The 16,459-nt window shown below is 48.6% G+C and overlaps 1 protein-coding gene across 2 annotated transcripts in view; it reads left to right on the forward strand.

Annotated features, from left to right (window-relative positions):
• The window catches only part of ltbp1 (latent transforming growth factor beta binding protein 1), a 133,089-nt gene that overhangs the window by 46,141 nt on the left and 70,489 nt on the right, over nt 1–16,459 (forward strand). For both annotated transcript variants that reach the window (XM_038991875.1, XM_038991876.1), the window contains exon 5: nt 15,477–15,644. In XM_038991875.1, coding sequence (XP_038847803.1) covers nt 15,477–15,644 — 168 coding nt within the window. The remainder of the gene's footprint in view (nt 1–15,476; nt 15,645–16,459) is intronic.

Below are 16,459 nucleotides of genomic sequence, written 5' to 3' on the forward strand. Positions count from 1 at the left end.
TGGGCAGAACTGAAAAAGCATGTGCGAGCAAGGAGGCCTACAAACCTGATTCAGTTACAGGAGGAATGGGCCAAAATTCACCCAACTTATTGTGGGAAGCTTGTGGAAGGCTACCCAAAGTGTTTGACCCAAGTTAAACAATGTAAAGGCAATGCTACCAAATACTAATTGAGTGTATGTAAACTTCTGACCCACTGGGAATGTGATGGAAGAAATAAAAGCTGAAATAAATAATTCTCTCTGCTATTATTCTGACATTTGACATTCTTAAAATAAAGTGGTGATCCTAACTGACCTAAGACAGGGAATTTTTACTAGGATTAAATGTCAGGAATTGTGAAAAACGTATTTGGATAAGGTGTATGTAAACTTCCGACTTCAACTGTATATAGGGCAGCAGCCTCTAAGGTGCAGGGTTAAGTAGCCGGGTGGTAGCCGGCTAGTGATGGCTATTTAACAGTCTGATGGCCTTGAGATAGAAGCTGTTTTTCAGTCTCTATGGTCCCAGTGTAACGGCTTTCCTCTTCCTCTTCATCCGAAGAGGAGGAGCATGGATTGAACCAAGACGCAGCGTTGTGATAAGACATGATATTTAATAAACAAAACAGAAAACACGACGAACACTTGAATAATTACAAAACAATAAAACGATGTAGACAGACCTGGACGACGAACTTACATGAAACACGAAGAACGCATGAACAGGAAAAATGACTACATAAAACGAACGAACAAACAAAACCGAAAACAGTCCCGTGTGGCGTAACATACACAGACACTGACACAGGAGACAACCACCCACAACAATCAATGTGAAAACACCTACCTTAATATGGCTCTCAATTAGAGGAAATGAAAACCACCTGCCTCTAATTGAGAGCCATATCAGGTCACCCTATACCAACATAGAAACACATAACATAGACTACCCACCCAAACTCACGCCCTGACCGTCAAACACATACAAAATAACAGAAAACCGGTCAGGAACGTGACATAACCCCCCCCTCAAGGTGCGTACTCCGAACGCACCACCAAAAGTCTAGGGGAGGGTCTGGGTGGGCGTCTGACCACGGTGGTGGCTCAGGCTCTGGGCGAGGTCCCCACCCCACCATAGTCAATCCCAGCTTACGTCTCCCCCTTAGAATGACCACCCTCATTTTACACCCACTTAATTTAACTGGTAACTTTAAGATAAGGGGCAGCACCGGGACAAGGGGCAGCCCCGGGATAAGGTAGCTCAGGACAGAGATATAGCTCAGGACAGAGAGGTAGGTCAGGATAGAGAGGTAGCTCAGGATAGAGGGGCAACTCGGGACTGAAGGGCAGCTCCGGACAGAGAGACAGCTCTGGACTGAGGGGCAGTTCTGGATAAATGACCGCTCTGGGCTGAGGGGCAGCTCATGACTGGCTGACGGTTCTGGACGCTCATGGCTAGCTGACGGCTCTGGACGCTCATGGCTGGCTGACGGCTCTGGACGCTCATGGCTGGCTGACGGCTCTGGACGCTCATGGCTGGCTGACGGCTCTGGACGCTCATGGCTGGCTGACGGCTCTGGACGCTCATGGCTGGCTGACGGCTCTGGACGCTCATGGCTGGCTGACGGCTCTGGACGCTCATGGCTGGCTGACGGCTCTGGACGCTCATGGCTGGCTGACGGCTCTGGACGCTCATGGCTGGCTGACGGCTCTGGACGCTCATGGCTGGTTGGCGGCTCTGGCAGATCCTGTCTGGTTGGCGGCTCTGGCAGATCCTGTCTGGTTGGCGGCTCTGGCAGATCCTGTCTGGTTGGCGGCTCTGGCAGATCCTGTCTGGTTGGCGGCTCTGGCAGATCCTGTCTGATTGGCGGCTCTGGCAGATCCTGTCTGGTTGGCGGCTCTGGCAGATCCTGTCTGGTTGGCGGCTCTGGCAGATCCTGTCTGATTGGCGGCTCTGGCAGATCCTGTCTGGTTGGCGGCTCTGGCAGATCCTGTCTGGTTGGCTCTAGCGGCTCTAATGGCTCGGGACAGACGGATGGCTCAGACGGCACTGGGCAGACGGATGGCTCAGATAGCGCTGGGGAGACGGATGGCTCAGATGGCGCTGGGGAGACGGATGGCTCAGATGGCGCTGGGGAGACGGATGGCTCAGATGGCGCTGGGGAGACGGATGGCTCAGATGGCGCTGGGGAGACGGATGGCTCAGATGGCGCTGGGGAGACGGATGGCTCTGGCCGGATGAGGCGCACTGTAGGCCTGGTGCGTGGTGCCGGAACTGGAGGCACCGGGCTAAGGACACGCACCTTCAGGCTAGTGCGGGGAGCAGGGACAGGGCACACTGACCTCTCGAAGCGCACTATAGGCCTGGTGCGTGGTACCGGCACTGGTGGTACCGGGCTAAGGGCACGCACCTCAGGGCGAGTGCGGGGAGAAGGAACAGTGCGTACAGGGCTCTGGAGACGCACAGGTGGCTTAGCGCGTGGTGCCGGAACTGGAGGCACTGGGCTGGAGACACGCACCATAGGGAGAGTGCGTGGAGGAGGAACAGGGCTCTGGAGACGCACAGGAAGCCTGGTGCGTGGTGTAGGCACTGGTGGTACTGGGCTGGGGCGGGGAGGTGGCGCCGGAAATACCGGACCGTGCAGGCGTACTGGCTCCCTTGAGCATTGAGCCTGCCCAACCGTACCTGGCTGAATGCTCCCTGTTGCCCGACCAGTGCGGGGAGGTGGAATAACCCGCACCGGGCTATGTAGGCGAACCGGGGACACCATGCGTAAGGCTGGTGCCATGTAAGCCGGCCCGAGGAGACGTACTGGTGGCCAGATATGTAGGGCCGGCTTCATGACATCCGGCTCAACGCTCAATCTAGCCCTACCAGTGCGGGGAGGTGGAATAACCCGCACCGGGCTATGCACACGTACAGAAGACACCGTGCGCTCTACTGCGTAACACGGTGTCTGCCCGTACTCCCGCTCTCCACGGTTAGCCTGAGAAGTGGGCGCAGGTCTCCTACCTGCCCTTGGCCCACTACCTCTTAGCCGCCCCCCAAGACATTTTTGGGGTTTCTTCACGGGCTTCCGTGCTAGCCGCGTACCTTCATAACTCCGGTCTTGAGCTTGATTCTCCGGCTTCCAGCCACGTCTCCTTGCTGCCTCCTCATACCACCGCTCCTGGGCTCTCGCTGCTTCCATCTCCTCACGAGCGCGGCGATATTCCCCAATATGAGCCCAGTGTCCTTTTCCCTCCAATACTTCTTCCCATGTCCAGGATTCCTGTTTCCTAGGCCACTGCTCGAACTCACGCTGCTTGGTTCTGGTTCGGTGGGTGGTTCTGTAACGGCTTTCCTCTTCCTCTTCATCCGAAGAGGAGGAGCATGGATTGAACCAAGACGCAGCGTTGTGATAAGACATGATATTTAATAAACAAAACAGAAAACACGACGAACACTTGAATAATTACAAAACAATAAAACGATGTAGACAGACCTGGACGACGAACTTACATGAAACACAAAGAACGCATGAACAGGAAAAATGACTACATAAAACGAACGAACAAACAAAACCGAAAACAGTCCCGTGTGGCGTAACATACACAGACACTGACACAGGAGACAACCACCCACAACAATCAATGTGAAAACACCTACCTTAATATGGCTCTCAATTAGAGGAAATGAAAACCACCTGCCTCTAATTGAGAGCCATATCAGGTCACCCTATACCAACATAGAAACACATAACATAGACTACCCACCCAAACTCACGCCCTGACCGTCAAACACATACAAAATAACAGAAAACCGGTCAGGAACGTGACACCCAGCTTGATGCACCTTGGGCTCTCGAGTGTCGCAGCGGTCTAAGGCACTGCATCTCAGTACAGACACCCTGTTTCGAATCCAGGCTGTATCACAACCGGCCGTGATTGGTAGTCCCATAGGGTGGTGCACAATTGGCCCAGCATCGTCCGGGTTTGGCCGGTGTAGGCCGTCATTATAAATAATAATTTGTTCTTAATTGACTTGCCTAGTTAAATAAAGGTGGGGAAAAAATGAATATAGCGGGGTGAACAGGCAGTGGCTCGGGTGGTTGATGTCCTGGGTAATCCTTTTGGCCTTACTGTGACATCGGGTGCTGTAGCTGTCCTGGAGGGCAGGCAATCTGCCCCCAGTGATGCATTGGGCAGACTGCACCACCCTCTGGAGAGCCCTGCGGTTGCGGGCAGTGCAGTTGCTGTACTAGGCGGTGATACAGCCCGACTGGATGCTCTCAATTGTGCATCTGTAAAAGTTTCTGAGGGTCTTAGTGGCCAAGCCGAATTTCTTCAGCCTCCTGAGGTTGAAGAGGCTCTGTTGCGCCTTCTTCACCACACTGTTTGTGTGGGTGGACCATTTCAGATTGTCAGTGATGTGTACGCCGAGGAACTTGAAGCTTTCCATCTTCTCCACTGCGGTTCTGTCGATGTGGATAGGGGCGTGCTCACTCTGCTGTTTCCTGAAGTCCACGATCAGCACCTTCATTTTGTTGACGTTTAGAGAGAATTTTTTTCCAGGGCCCCACTGCCAGGGCCGTCACCTCCTCCCTATTTCCGGTCTAGTCATTGTTGGTAGTCAGACCTACTACTGTTGTGTCGTCTGCAAACTTGATGATTGAGTTGGAGGCGTGCGTGGCCACGCAGTCATGGGTGAACAGGGAGTACAGGAGGGGGCGGAGCACGCAGCCTTGTGGGGCCCCTGTGTTGAGGATCAGCGAAGTTTAGGTGTTGTTTCCTACCTTCACCACCTGGGAGCGGCCCGTCAGGAAGTCCAGGACCCCACAGGGCGGGGTTCAGAACCAGGGCACAACAGTAGTAGGTCTGACTACCAACAATGACGAGACCGCAAACAGGGAGGAGGTGAGGGCTTAATGATGAGCTTAGAGGGTACTATGGTGTTGAAGGCTAGCTATAGGGAATGAACATCATTCTTTTTTATTTATCTATCCCCAATTTTCTGGTATCCAATTGGTAGTTACAGTCTGTCTCATCGCTGCAACTCCCGTACGGACTCGGGAGAGGTGAAGGTCAAGAGCCGTGCGTCCTCTGAAACACAACCCAACCAAGACACACTGCTTCTTGACACAATGCCCACTTAACCCGTAAGCCAGCCACACCAATGTGTCACTATTGGGGCGGTAAGCAAATTGAAGTGGGTCTAGGGTGTCAGGTAAGGTAGAGGTGATATGACCCTTAACTAGCCTCTCAAAGCACTTCATGATGACAGAAGTGAGTGTCACGGGGCGATAGTCATTTAATTCAGTTACCTTTGATGGACATCTTGAAGCAAGTGGGAACAGCAGACTGGGATAGAGAGAGATTGAATATGTTCGTAAACACTCCAGCCAGCTGGTCTGCACATGCTTTGAGGACGCGGCTAGGGATGCCGTCTGGGCCAGCAGCCTTGCGAGGGTTAATACACTTAAATGTCTTACATCGGCCACAGAGAAGGAGAGCCCACAGTCCTTGGTAGCGGGCCGCGTCAGTGGCACTGTATTATTCTCAAAGCGGGCGAAGAAGGTGTTTAGGTTGTCTGGAAGCAAGACGTCGGTGTCCGCGACGTGGCTGGTTTTCCCTTTGTAGTCAGTGATTGTCTGTAGACCCTGCCACATACGTCTTGTGTCTGAGCCGTTGAATTGCAACTCCACTTTGTCTCTGTAGTGACGTTTTGCCTGTTTGATTGCCTTACTTAGGTAATAACTACACTGTTTTTATTCAACCATATTCCCAGTCACATTACCATGGTTAAATGTGGTGGTTCGCGCTTTCAGTTTTGCACGAATGCTGCCATCTATCCACGGTTTCTGGTTTGGGTAGGTTTTAATAGCCACAGTGGGAATAACATCCCCTATACACTTCCTGATGAACTCAAAACAATCCTGAAGCATGGATTCCAATTGGTCAGACCTGCGTTGAATAGACCTTAGCACTGGTCCCTAACACATAGGTGTGAAGTGCCCTATGCCACTGAGAAGTGCTGATGGATTCCTACCTCATCAGTAAAAGGCTACAAAGTTTGTGTCTCTCACAGGCCTATTGAGAGGGTTAAAGAGAGAAGGTTTTTAACAGGAAGGTTAGCTACTGTACTGTACTGACAGATGGCTTTATTGAAGCTCTAACCACAGATGTATGGAATTTAAGTCTTTGGAAGCTTTGGATGTGCACCTGAAACACCAGGTGACTGTATGATGTGCAAAATAAGCTAAGAAACAGTCATCTTTACTCATAGGGCAGCACTATATTGTCACAAACCTCTGCTCTTAAATCAGCTAGTATTCACGAAGTGATGATTTTGTGAGTCTGAGGCCTTTCCTGCATTTTACCAACCATTGGTTCTGTGGCGGTAAGCAAAGTCCTCAAACACTTTAAAGATGTTATTTCACAAATTAATTATATTTTTTATTAAAAGTGTCGTCGGCTCGGTTTTAAAATTCCTGAGCTCTCCCAGGCACGGCTTTGCTGGCACGGGGCAGAGACTGGGGACGACTGAACCCGAGGTTTGGAAAATTCCGTGACAGGGTGACAGTCTCTCTCTCTCTCTCTCTCTCTCTCTCTCTCTCTCTCTCTCTCTCTCTCTCTCTCTCTCTCTCTCTTTCTCTTTACTCTTTGAGCAGACCGCACGACACCAGCTAGTGTCAGCAGATCCAGCTGAGCCAATTACACTGGCCTGTTTGTTATTTCAGGGCTGGAGATTTATCAGGCCGACCATTAATCACTGCCAAACGGACACTGTAGTGACGCTTTAGTTAGGTCAGCCTGTCATTATTTTAGCATGGAGTTTGGGCGGCACCCATTTCTCACGTTACGGGAGCCAGTGCGATTTCAGCGCTATGCAGTAGCCCGCTCTCCCTCTGTGGAATGGGTTCCTGCTGTACTCTGTGTCAACAGAGTCATATAAAAACACACATAGCCTAATTGGGGAGTTCGGGGGTAGGGGCTGGGGGATAGGGTGTTGCCAGTAGGGAGGGGGAGGGGTTGCACTGATGGTATCCCAATCACTGTGTGGAAGGTGCATTCAAGTTTATATGCTCTTTATTTAGTTAGATAAAATATCTGCCAATTTGTGAAAATGATATGCTATGGTTGAATTATAAAGCCAGATTGTTTATGGTAATTTGAGATTTAATTTATGGCGAGGAAAATAACATCAAATCATCAATCAAATCACATTTTATTTGTCACGTGCCAAATACAACAGATGTAGAACTTACAGTGACATGCTTACTTACAAGCCCCCAAACCAACAATGCAGTTTTAAGAAAAATAAGTGTTAAGTATTTACAAAAATAAACTGAAGTTAAAAAAATAAAATAAAAAAAGAACAAAAATGAAATATAACAAATAATTAAAGAGCAACAATAAAATAACAGTAACGAGGCTATATACAAGGGGTACCGGTACAGAGTCAATGTGCGGGGGCACATGTTAGTCGAGGTAATTAAGGTAATATGTACATGTAGGTAAAGTGACTATGCATAGATAATAAACAGTGTAGCAGCAGTATACAATGGGGGGGAGTCAATGCAAATAGTTCGGGTAGCCTTTTGATTAGCTGTTCAGGAGTCTTATGGATTGGGGGAGAAGCTGTTAAGAAGCCTTTTGGACCTAGACTTGGCGATCCGGTACCGCTTGCCGTGCGGAAGCAGAGAGAACAGTGGCTGGAGTGACTAGGGTGGCTAGAGTCTTTGGCAATTTTTAGGGCCTTCCTCTGACACTGCCTGGTATAGAGGTCCTGGATGGCAGGAAGCTTGGCCCCAGTGATGTACTGGGCCGTACGCACTACGTCTGTAGTGCCTTGCGGTCTGAGGCCGAGCAGTTGCCATACCAGGCGGTGATGCAACCAGTCAGGATGCTCCCGATGGTGCAGCTGAAGAGCTTTTTGAGGATCTGAGGACCCATGCCAAATCTTTTCAGTCTCCTGAATAGGCATAGTCGTGCCCTCTTCACGACTGTCTTGGTGTGTTTGTACCCTGATAGTTCATTGGGGATGTGGACAAGCTCTCAACCTGCTTCACTACAGCCCCGTTGATGAGAATGGGGGCGTGCTCGGTCCTCCTTTTCCTGTAGTCCATAATCATCTCCTTTGTCTTGATCATGTTGAGGGAGAGGTTGTTATCCTGGCACAGCACTGCACCTCCTCCCTATAGGTTGTCTCATCGTTGATCAGGCTGGGTTGCTGTAGTGTCGTCTGCAAACTTAATGATGGTGTTGGAGTCGTGCTTGGCCATGCAGTCATGGGTGAACAGGGAGTACAGGAGGGGACTGAGCACCCACCCTTGAGTGGCCCCCGTGTTGAGGATCAGCGTGGCAGATGTGTTGTTACCTACCCTTACCACCTGAGGGCGGCCCGTCAGGAAGTCCAGGATCCAGTTGCAGAGGGAGGTGTTTAGTCTCAGGGTCCTTAGCTTAGTGATGAGCTTTGTGTTGAACGCTGAGCAGTCAATGAATAGCATTCTCACGTAGGTGTTCCTTTTGTCCAGGTAGGAAAGGGCAGTGTGGAATGCAATAGAGATTGCATCATCTGTGGATCTGTTGGGGCGGTATGCAAATTGAAGTGGGTTTAGGGTTTCTGGGATAATGGTGTTGATGTGAGCTACAGACTTGAGTGCTACGGGTCGGTAGTCATTTAGGCAGGTTACCTTGGTGTTCTCGGGCACAGGGACTATGGTGGTCTGCTTGAAACATGTTGGTATTACAGACTCGGTCAGGGACAGGTTCAAAATGTCAGTGAAGACACTTGCTAGTTGGTCAGCGCATGCATGGAGTACACGTCCTGGTAATCCGTCTGTCCCTGCGGCCTTGTGAATGTTGACCTGTTTAAAGATCTTACTCACATCGGCTACGGAGAGCGTTGTCACACAGTCGTCCAGAACAGCTGGTGCTTTCATGCATGCTTCACTGTTGCTTGCCTCGAAGCGCGCATAAAAGTAATTTAGCTCGTCTGGTAGGCTGGTGTCACTGTGCAGCTCGTGGCTGTGCTTCCCTTTGTAGTCCGTAATAGTTTGCAAGCCCTGCCATATCTGATGATGTAGTAGGGCTTGCAATGACACCCTGTGTAGTAGGATTCAATCTTAGTCCTGTATTGATGCTTTGCCTGTTTGATGGTTCGTCAGAGGGCATAACAGGATTTCTTATAAGCGTCCGGAATAGAGTCCCGCTCCTTGAAAGCGGCATCTCTACCCTTTAGCTCAGTGTGGATGTTGCCTGTAGAACAGCTGGTTGGGTTATGTATGTACGGTCACTGTGAGGACGACGTCATCAATGCACTTATTGATCAAGCCAGTGACTGATGTGGTCTACTCCTCAATGCCATCAGAAGAGTCCCCTAACATATTCCAGTGTATGCTAGAAAAACAGTCCTGTAGCTTAGCATCTGAGTCATCTGACCACTTCTGTATTGAGTGAGTCACTGGTACTTCCTGCTTTAATTTTCGCTTGTAAGCAGGAATCAGGAGGATAGAGTTATGGTCAGATTTGTACGCATCTTTGTGTGTGGAGTAAAGGTGGTCTAGAGTTTTTTTCTCTGGTTGCACATGTAACATGCTGGTAGAAATTAGGTAAAACTTATTTAAGTTTCCCTGCATTAAAATCCCCGGCCACTAGGATAGTGTCACGTTTCTGATAGTGTCACGTTCCTTTGTTTAGTCTTTATATAGTTGGTCAGGACGTGAGCTGGGTGGGTATGATCTATGTTGTCTGTTTCTATGTGGGGTTTCTTGTTTGGCCTGATATGGTTCTCAATCAGAGGCAGGTGTTAGTCATTGTCTCTGATTGGGAACCATATTTAGGTAGCCTGTTTTTGTAGTGTGTTTTGTGGGTGATTGTTCCTGTTCGTGTGTTCATCTGGTCTGTGTTCACTAGTTCGGGACTGTAGCGTCTTCGGTTCTTTCTGTCAGTTTGTTGTTTTTGTTCGTTGTTTAAGTAGCCTATTAAAATATGGATTATCATCACGCTGCTGTTTGGTCCTCCTCTCTTTCACCCTATGACAGCCGTTACAGATAGCCACTTCTGGATGAGCGTTTTCTTGTTTGCTTATGGCCTTATACAGCTCGTTGATTCCGGTCTTAGTTCCAGCATCGGTTTGTGGAGGTAAATAGACACCTACGGAAAATATAGATAACTCTCTTGGTAAATAGTGTGGGCTACAGCTTATCATGAGATACTCCACCTCAGGCGAGCAAAACCTTGAGACTTCCTTAATATTCAATTTCATGCACCAGCTGTTATTGAGAAATAGACACAGACCACCACCCCTCGTCTTACCGGAGGCAGCTGTTCTATATTGTCGTCGTTCAGCCACGACTCATAAGATATCACCGTTTTTAATGTCCTGTTGGTAGGATAGCCTTGATCGAAGCTCATCCAGTTTGTTATCCAATGATTGCACGTTGGCTAATAGGACTGATGGTAGAGGTGGCGGATTACCAACTCACCGTCGGATCCTTACAAGGCACCCCGACCTACGTCCCCGATATCTCCATCTCTTCTTCATGCGAATGCAGGGATTTGGGCCTTGTCCGGTGTCTGAATTAAATCCTTTGCATCCAACTCGTTAAAGAAAAAATCTTCGTCCAGTACGAGGTGAGTAATCGCTGTCCTGATATCCAGAAGCTCTTTTCGGTCATAAGAGACGGTGACAGAAACATTATGTACAAAATAAGTTACAAATAATGCGAAAAAACACACACAACAGCGCAATTGATTAGGAGCCCGTAAAACTGCAGCCATCTGCTCCGGCGCCATTGAAACATTTAAGATGGTATGTTAGTCTTTAGATGGGATCTATATATAAACATCTGTCACATTGTCAGCTGCCTCTAGTCAGATAAGTCTTTGCATGGTAAATACATTGTCTTACTCATCAGTTATTTCATCTAAATGGATAAAAGGCAGCAATTGTTCCTTATGGGCATAAACAGTACACACACTCACACACACACACACACACACACACTCACGTCTGCTGTAACTGGAGCTTGAAGTTGGGCAGCAATGGGATTTTTTCAAATTGCAGCCCCAGCGGCAATGGCATAAAGAGTTAAGCATTGCCTGCTGCTCGACTCTGTCTAAAATGAATTATTAGCCTCATTTTCAGTGGGCAATTTCAGATAAAGGAAGGGAGTGGGAGAGAAAATTGAATGACAGAGCAAGGTGATACACTGTGTCATCCAACAGAGAACCCCTCAATTGCTGAAACAACAAGTGTGACAGACTGATATAAATGGGAGAGGCCATCTCCAGTGTGCTGAGCTGTTGAATAGCTGTTATCTGCTCCTCTTAAAGCTCCCCACTGAATAGCCTTGCGGCCCCTTCATGGAAGACACATTATCTTCCATTCACACTTTACGATGTGGCCGAACAGTCAAATGGCTTTTGAAAGTGAGATACATGAATAGTGCATGGCTTGTGGTTGGAAGTGTAGTGGCTTGGAGGATTTCATGATGATTTCCCGTCTCATGGTATGTATTTAAGGTTATACTGTACATCTGATATGATGTACACCTAGAGGTATACTCTCTACTGTGTTGGCAGAGGATATACATATTTTAACCCCCTGTTAGACTTCCCAGGGGACGTCTGCTTAGGTAAGTAAGTAATTTGCTGACCTGAAAGTGAATGGCTCCATGGCCGTCTACCCAGACAGTCTCTGTGCTATAAATGGAGCAGTCTGCAGACACAACAGCCTCCGCTGGTCTCTGTGAGTCTGTCTGCGTCTTCCTCCCTCTCCCCTCTGGGGCCCGTGTGGCTCCTCAGCCAGCCCCAGCCTGGCCACAGAGCTACAAATAACCCCAGTCCACTTTCATACAGCTCCAGTGTGGGACCATCAGGGATATGTCCAGACATCAGAGAGAAGAGAGAGCGAAATGTAGATGGTGAGGAGGGGAGACGGAAAGATGGGACGAGAGGGGAAATACAGTAGCGATGCGAAGTTCGCCTCTTTTTACTGACTCAGATTTTTTCAACTCTTTCTGTTAAAAAAATTAATACTTTGACTAATTTCTTTAATTTGGTTTAGTAATGCCCAGAGCACGCAGGACCCCCTACTGATGAGCAAGAAAGAGTCATGATTCTACAAGCCTCTCGTTCACTATAGGGGAATTAGATCTGTCATTTGTGACTGAGACTTATAAAAGTATGATTCAAACAATGTACAGTTTTGATTGGTAGGCATAAAAATATGATTATTTTTCTAACATTGAAACGATGTCTTTGCAACTGGACTACATTGTGGACTAGTCATGGCAGAACACAATGCTTGACTGCAGCGAGGGAGATAAGCACAATATCATTTGCGAACTGCAGCAGCCCCTTAAACGATTAGTACTCGAGTTTGAGTTTGTTGAGCTGTACATCAATAACATTTAATAATCAATGAATTGCATTCATTCTTGCACCATGCGATCAATGATCAGTTCGAACATGTCTTTTTCTTCTCTATGCTGCCTGCAGCATTAGTTGCTTGGAGCACGTATCCAGAGCCGCTAAGCCGGAGGAGGGCGTATTAATCCCAGGTCAAACGAACAAGTGAAATGAGCGAATCATGACTCTTGAGTCAGTAAAAAGAGTCATTCAAAAATAATGAGTTGTTCACAAACTGCACATCTCTAAGACACAGTAGAGGTCTTAAAAGGGAAAGGAATGCACCTGTACAAGGGCACAATATAACCCAATCCCCTGCCCCCTGCCCCCTGCCTCCCACCCCATTAAAAAAGAGTCAAGGCACAAAAAGCTTTACTCCATCTTGCGAAACACTTACAGTAGATACACTGGCTATGTCACAATGAATGGCGCCTCAGGCCTTCAGCTCCAAATTGGTAGGGATGTCACTGTTGGCTTTAGCCCAGTGTGCGGTGGTGTTGGTGTGCTACCTGACTGTTGGAGTAGCAAACAGGGCAGAATGTTTGTGCTCCTAAATCGCTGGGCCTGCAGCCTTCATGTCAGCCCTGTCCCACCCAACAGACAGCCTGTCAGCAGCTAGCTATGGTGCCTTGTCTGGGAAAGCCATTCTCCCCGCCGGCCGCTGTCCTTCAGCTCTCCCACACAGACAGACAAACTACCCTCCCGCTCTAAGCTGTAGATCGCCGCGTTGGAAGGCTACATGTTTGGCTTCAAAGACTGCTGTCTTCGACCCCATACAGGGAAACATTGGACCCGTAGAGGTCCACCGGGGGAGCTCAAAAGAAGACCCTCTTTTTCCTTGCAGACTCGCTTTCTCCATACCCCCCCACATCCCTCCAGTCTAGCCTAGCCTGTGTGTTCTCAGCCCCTTCCTCTTGCGTCCCCCTGCGTCTTCCATGCTGATTGATGTCTGCGTTCTGTCTGAGACGCCCCTCCAGCTTCTCTCTCCATATGCTCCACAGAGCTGGCGAAGTCTACCGTGCCGTGCGAAGGATCTGCTTACGTACACTTATGGAGGCAGAAGAGGGATAGTGGGATGAAGACGGACATGTTTTATCACTGTTGAGGCAAGGGACTCCAAGCTGTGTCAGAGTAGTTAAGGCATGTGTTGAACATGTTGGGGGGGGGGGGGGGGGGGCTGTCAGACAACAGCAGAGCCTTCTATAGATCTCTATGTGCTAGGGAATGTGATCTGTTTCCAAGGCTTCTCCTGTCCATACATCTCTATACCCCCTGTCAGCGGTGACACCCAGGCCTTCTCTGAATGAACGTGGAAAAGAAAGAGTGCAGAGAGACTGAGCGACGTGAGAGGCGATGTCTAAAAAGGGACACTCCGCTGGCCGAACTCTGCGTAGTCTGGAGCGATGGCGCAGTATAGCAGACACAGAAAGCCCTGGTGTGACACGGGGGAGTATACTGTAGGTAAAGAACGCAGGACCTTTCAGCAGGCAGCGGCAGTTTGATGGAGAGGTTGACGGTTTTCATGTGTAGGACCCGACCAGGAGCCAGAGGCTGAGTGGAGCCTGATATGTCTACAGGGTCTTAAAGGAGCAGAGAAGGCTGTTAAAGCAGACCTTTCCCCCATCAGCTCTCCCATGCCAGCATCAGTCAGAGCAATGCTCCTTCCTACATGGGAATGGCGTTCCTTCCTTCTACTTGGAAATGACATTTGGCAAAATAGACTTTCTAAACTCGTCTTTTAAATACTATGTCTATTATGTATATAATACAGTTGGCTCACGTTTAAAACCAACTGTCTATTAGTCCTTGGCTTTTGACTACATCATATTAGTTCCCCTTTATGTCGACATCTTTTTTTTCTTCATCTTATAGCAAATATTTAGGCAGCCCAAAAGCCTGTAATCCAGTGGTTTTGCCTGCTTTCTGGTTTAGAGAAAAAGCCCTCTCTCCCCTTGGCCATGCTCCCTGCATCTCTGCTCTGTCTGGTGTGAACAGCTGACAGCCGCAGACGAAATGTTGAGCTCAGGAGTCTGGGGTTTTGGGGAAGTTTGGATGGGGGGGGGGGGGGGGGCATGCAAAGAAGTAAAGACAGGACGTAGAGCGAGACGTTGGTGAAGGGAAAAGGAAGATGTGAATGGGAGAGAAAAAGGAAGGGGAGCTGAGGAACTTTCTATAAAGACTTGTGTCACTGAATGCAGAAAAGTAGAAGGGGAAAGGTTGGAGGAGGGTAGTCTGGGAAGGGATGCGGTAGACCTCGTACAGATGTTTGTGATCAATACTCTTCTCTCTGTCTCGCTAGTCTCCTTCTCTCTCTCTCTCTCTCCCTCCCTCTCTCTTTCTCTGTCTGTCTGATATGAGGGCTGGGTTTGGTGGTGAGGGAGGGGAGAGGATAGGCGAATGGGTGGACGGGCAGGCTGGTAGTTTCTATCTCAGTGCAGTGGGTAGCCTGTGACTTCATCCTAAAGTGCAGAGAGGGAGAGAGAGAGGAGGTGATCTTAGGAAGAGACACAGCAAAGCATTTTGGGAGAACTTTCTTTCAGACAGAGGCGCCAAAGTCCTAGAACATTTGCTAGGTGGGAGACAGGAAAGAAAGGGAGGGAGAAAGTGAGAGAGAGAAATAAGAAGAGGGAGGGGGGAAGGCAGAGAAACCAGGGCCGACTACACTGCCATGCCCACTCGTTGTCCGTCTTGGAATAAAGCATGGCATTGTGATCTGCCAATACCCACCTCTCAGGGAACTTGACTTTTGATGAAGAATTGGAGTGCATCCCAGAGTTTTGTTTGCTGAGCTCTCTCCCTCTGTTTTTTCTCTTTCCCTCCTCATGTTTCAGAGACGCCACCGGATTTAGAAGCAGTGGGAGCGAGAGAGAGAGGGAATGAAAGAGAAAGATAAAAGGGGAAAAGAGAGACACAACAGGGGTATATGTGAATAGAGAGGACAACAGTCCTTTCAGTTATTGTTTTGACTGAACTCTTTGTTCGTGATCGTCTGTGACAGGCCACTCAAGGTGTTACTAACTAACCAATGGATACAAGACTGACTAGACTCTCCCTCCCTTCCCTCTTCTTTCTGATGGTGTGCTGTGCGTCCCGACTGGCAGTGGGGAACCAGACGGGACGGATCAAGGTGGTCTTCACTCCCACCATCTGCAAAGTGACCTGCACAGGGGGGCGGTGCCAGAACAACTGTGAGCTGGGCAACACCACCACCATCGTCAGTGAGAACGGCCATGCCGCGGACACCCTCACTGCCTCCAACTTCAGAGTAGGTGAGTGATCTCTGGTCCAACTTATCATCACCCCTCCCCATCTGCTTCCGTCCTGTGTTCATCCAATGTGGTTGCTGTCTTGTGTCTGGTGCTTAATGCGGTAGAAAGCATCCGGCTTCAGGGTGGTTTATTATGTTGTGTGTGTTGGTGCGTGTGCGCACGATCTGCGTTCTGTATGAGGTGTTAAACTATTTTGATGATTGATGTTTACATTATGTGCCGACACTGTATTTTCCTGCATAAACGTGTAGTATCTGATTTACATGCTATATACCAGGGATTATCAACTGGATTCAGCCGCAGGGAGCCAGAATATAATCACAAATCATTTGTAGACTGCAAATTGACCGCAAGAAGCCCAAACAGATATCAAATTTGACTAAAACATAATAATTTCAAACCTTGCTTACATTTTCATACAAACTCTATTATCCGTGGGAATACTTGGAAACAGATTTCCAAAATGTAAATCACTTGGAGATGATTTCCTGGTGTTTTTACAGTATTTGATGTCCAACAATGAAAATTATAAATAATAAAAAATATATTTTTATAAAACAGTTTTGCTCAGAAAACTTGGGGGGGGGGGCAAATAAAACCATTCGCGGACCAAATTAGGCCAGCGGTCTGCCAGTTGGGGAACCCTGCTATACGCAAAACAGAATATCAAAGTGACTGTTCCAATACAGGAGCACAAAAGGTGGGCGTTCCTTAATGTGTTGCACAGACCCTGAAAAAGTCTAGTATGTTAATCTGTTTCAATCCTTATACGGAGCTCACCACTGTATGTTGCCTCTTGCTCTTGACACAGACAT

This window comes from Salvelinus namaycush, chromosome 4 (genome assembly GCF_016432855.1).
Source record: "Salvelinus namaycush isolate Seneca chromosome 4, SaNama_1.0, whole genome shotgun sequence".
Classification (NCBI taxonomy): domain Eukaryota; kingdom Metazoa; phylum Chordata; class Actinopteri; order Salmoniformes; family Salmonidae; genus Salvelinus; species Salvelinus namaycush.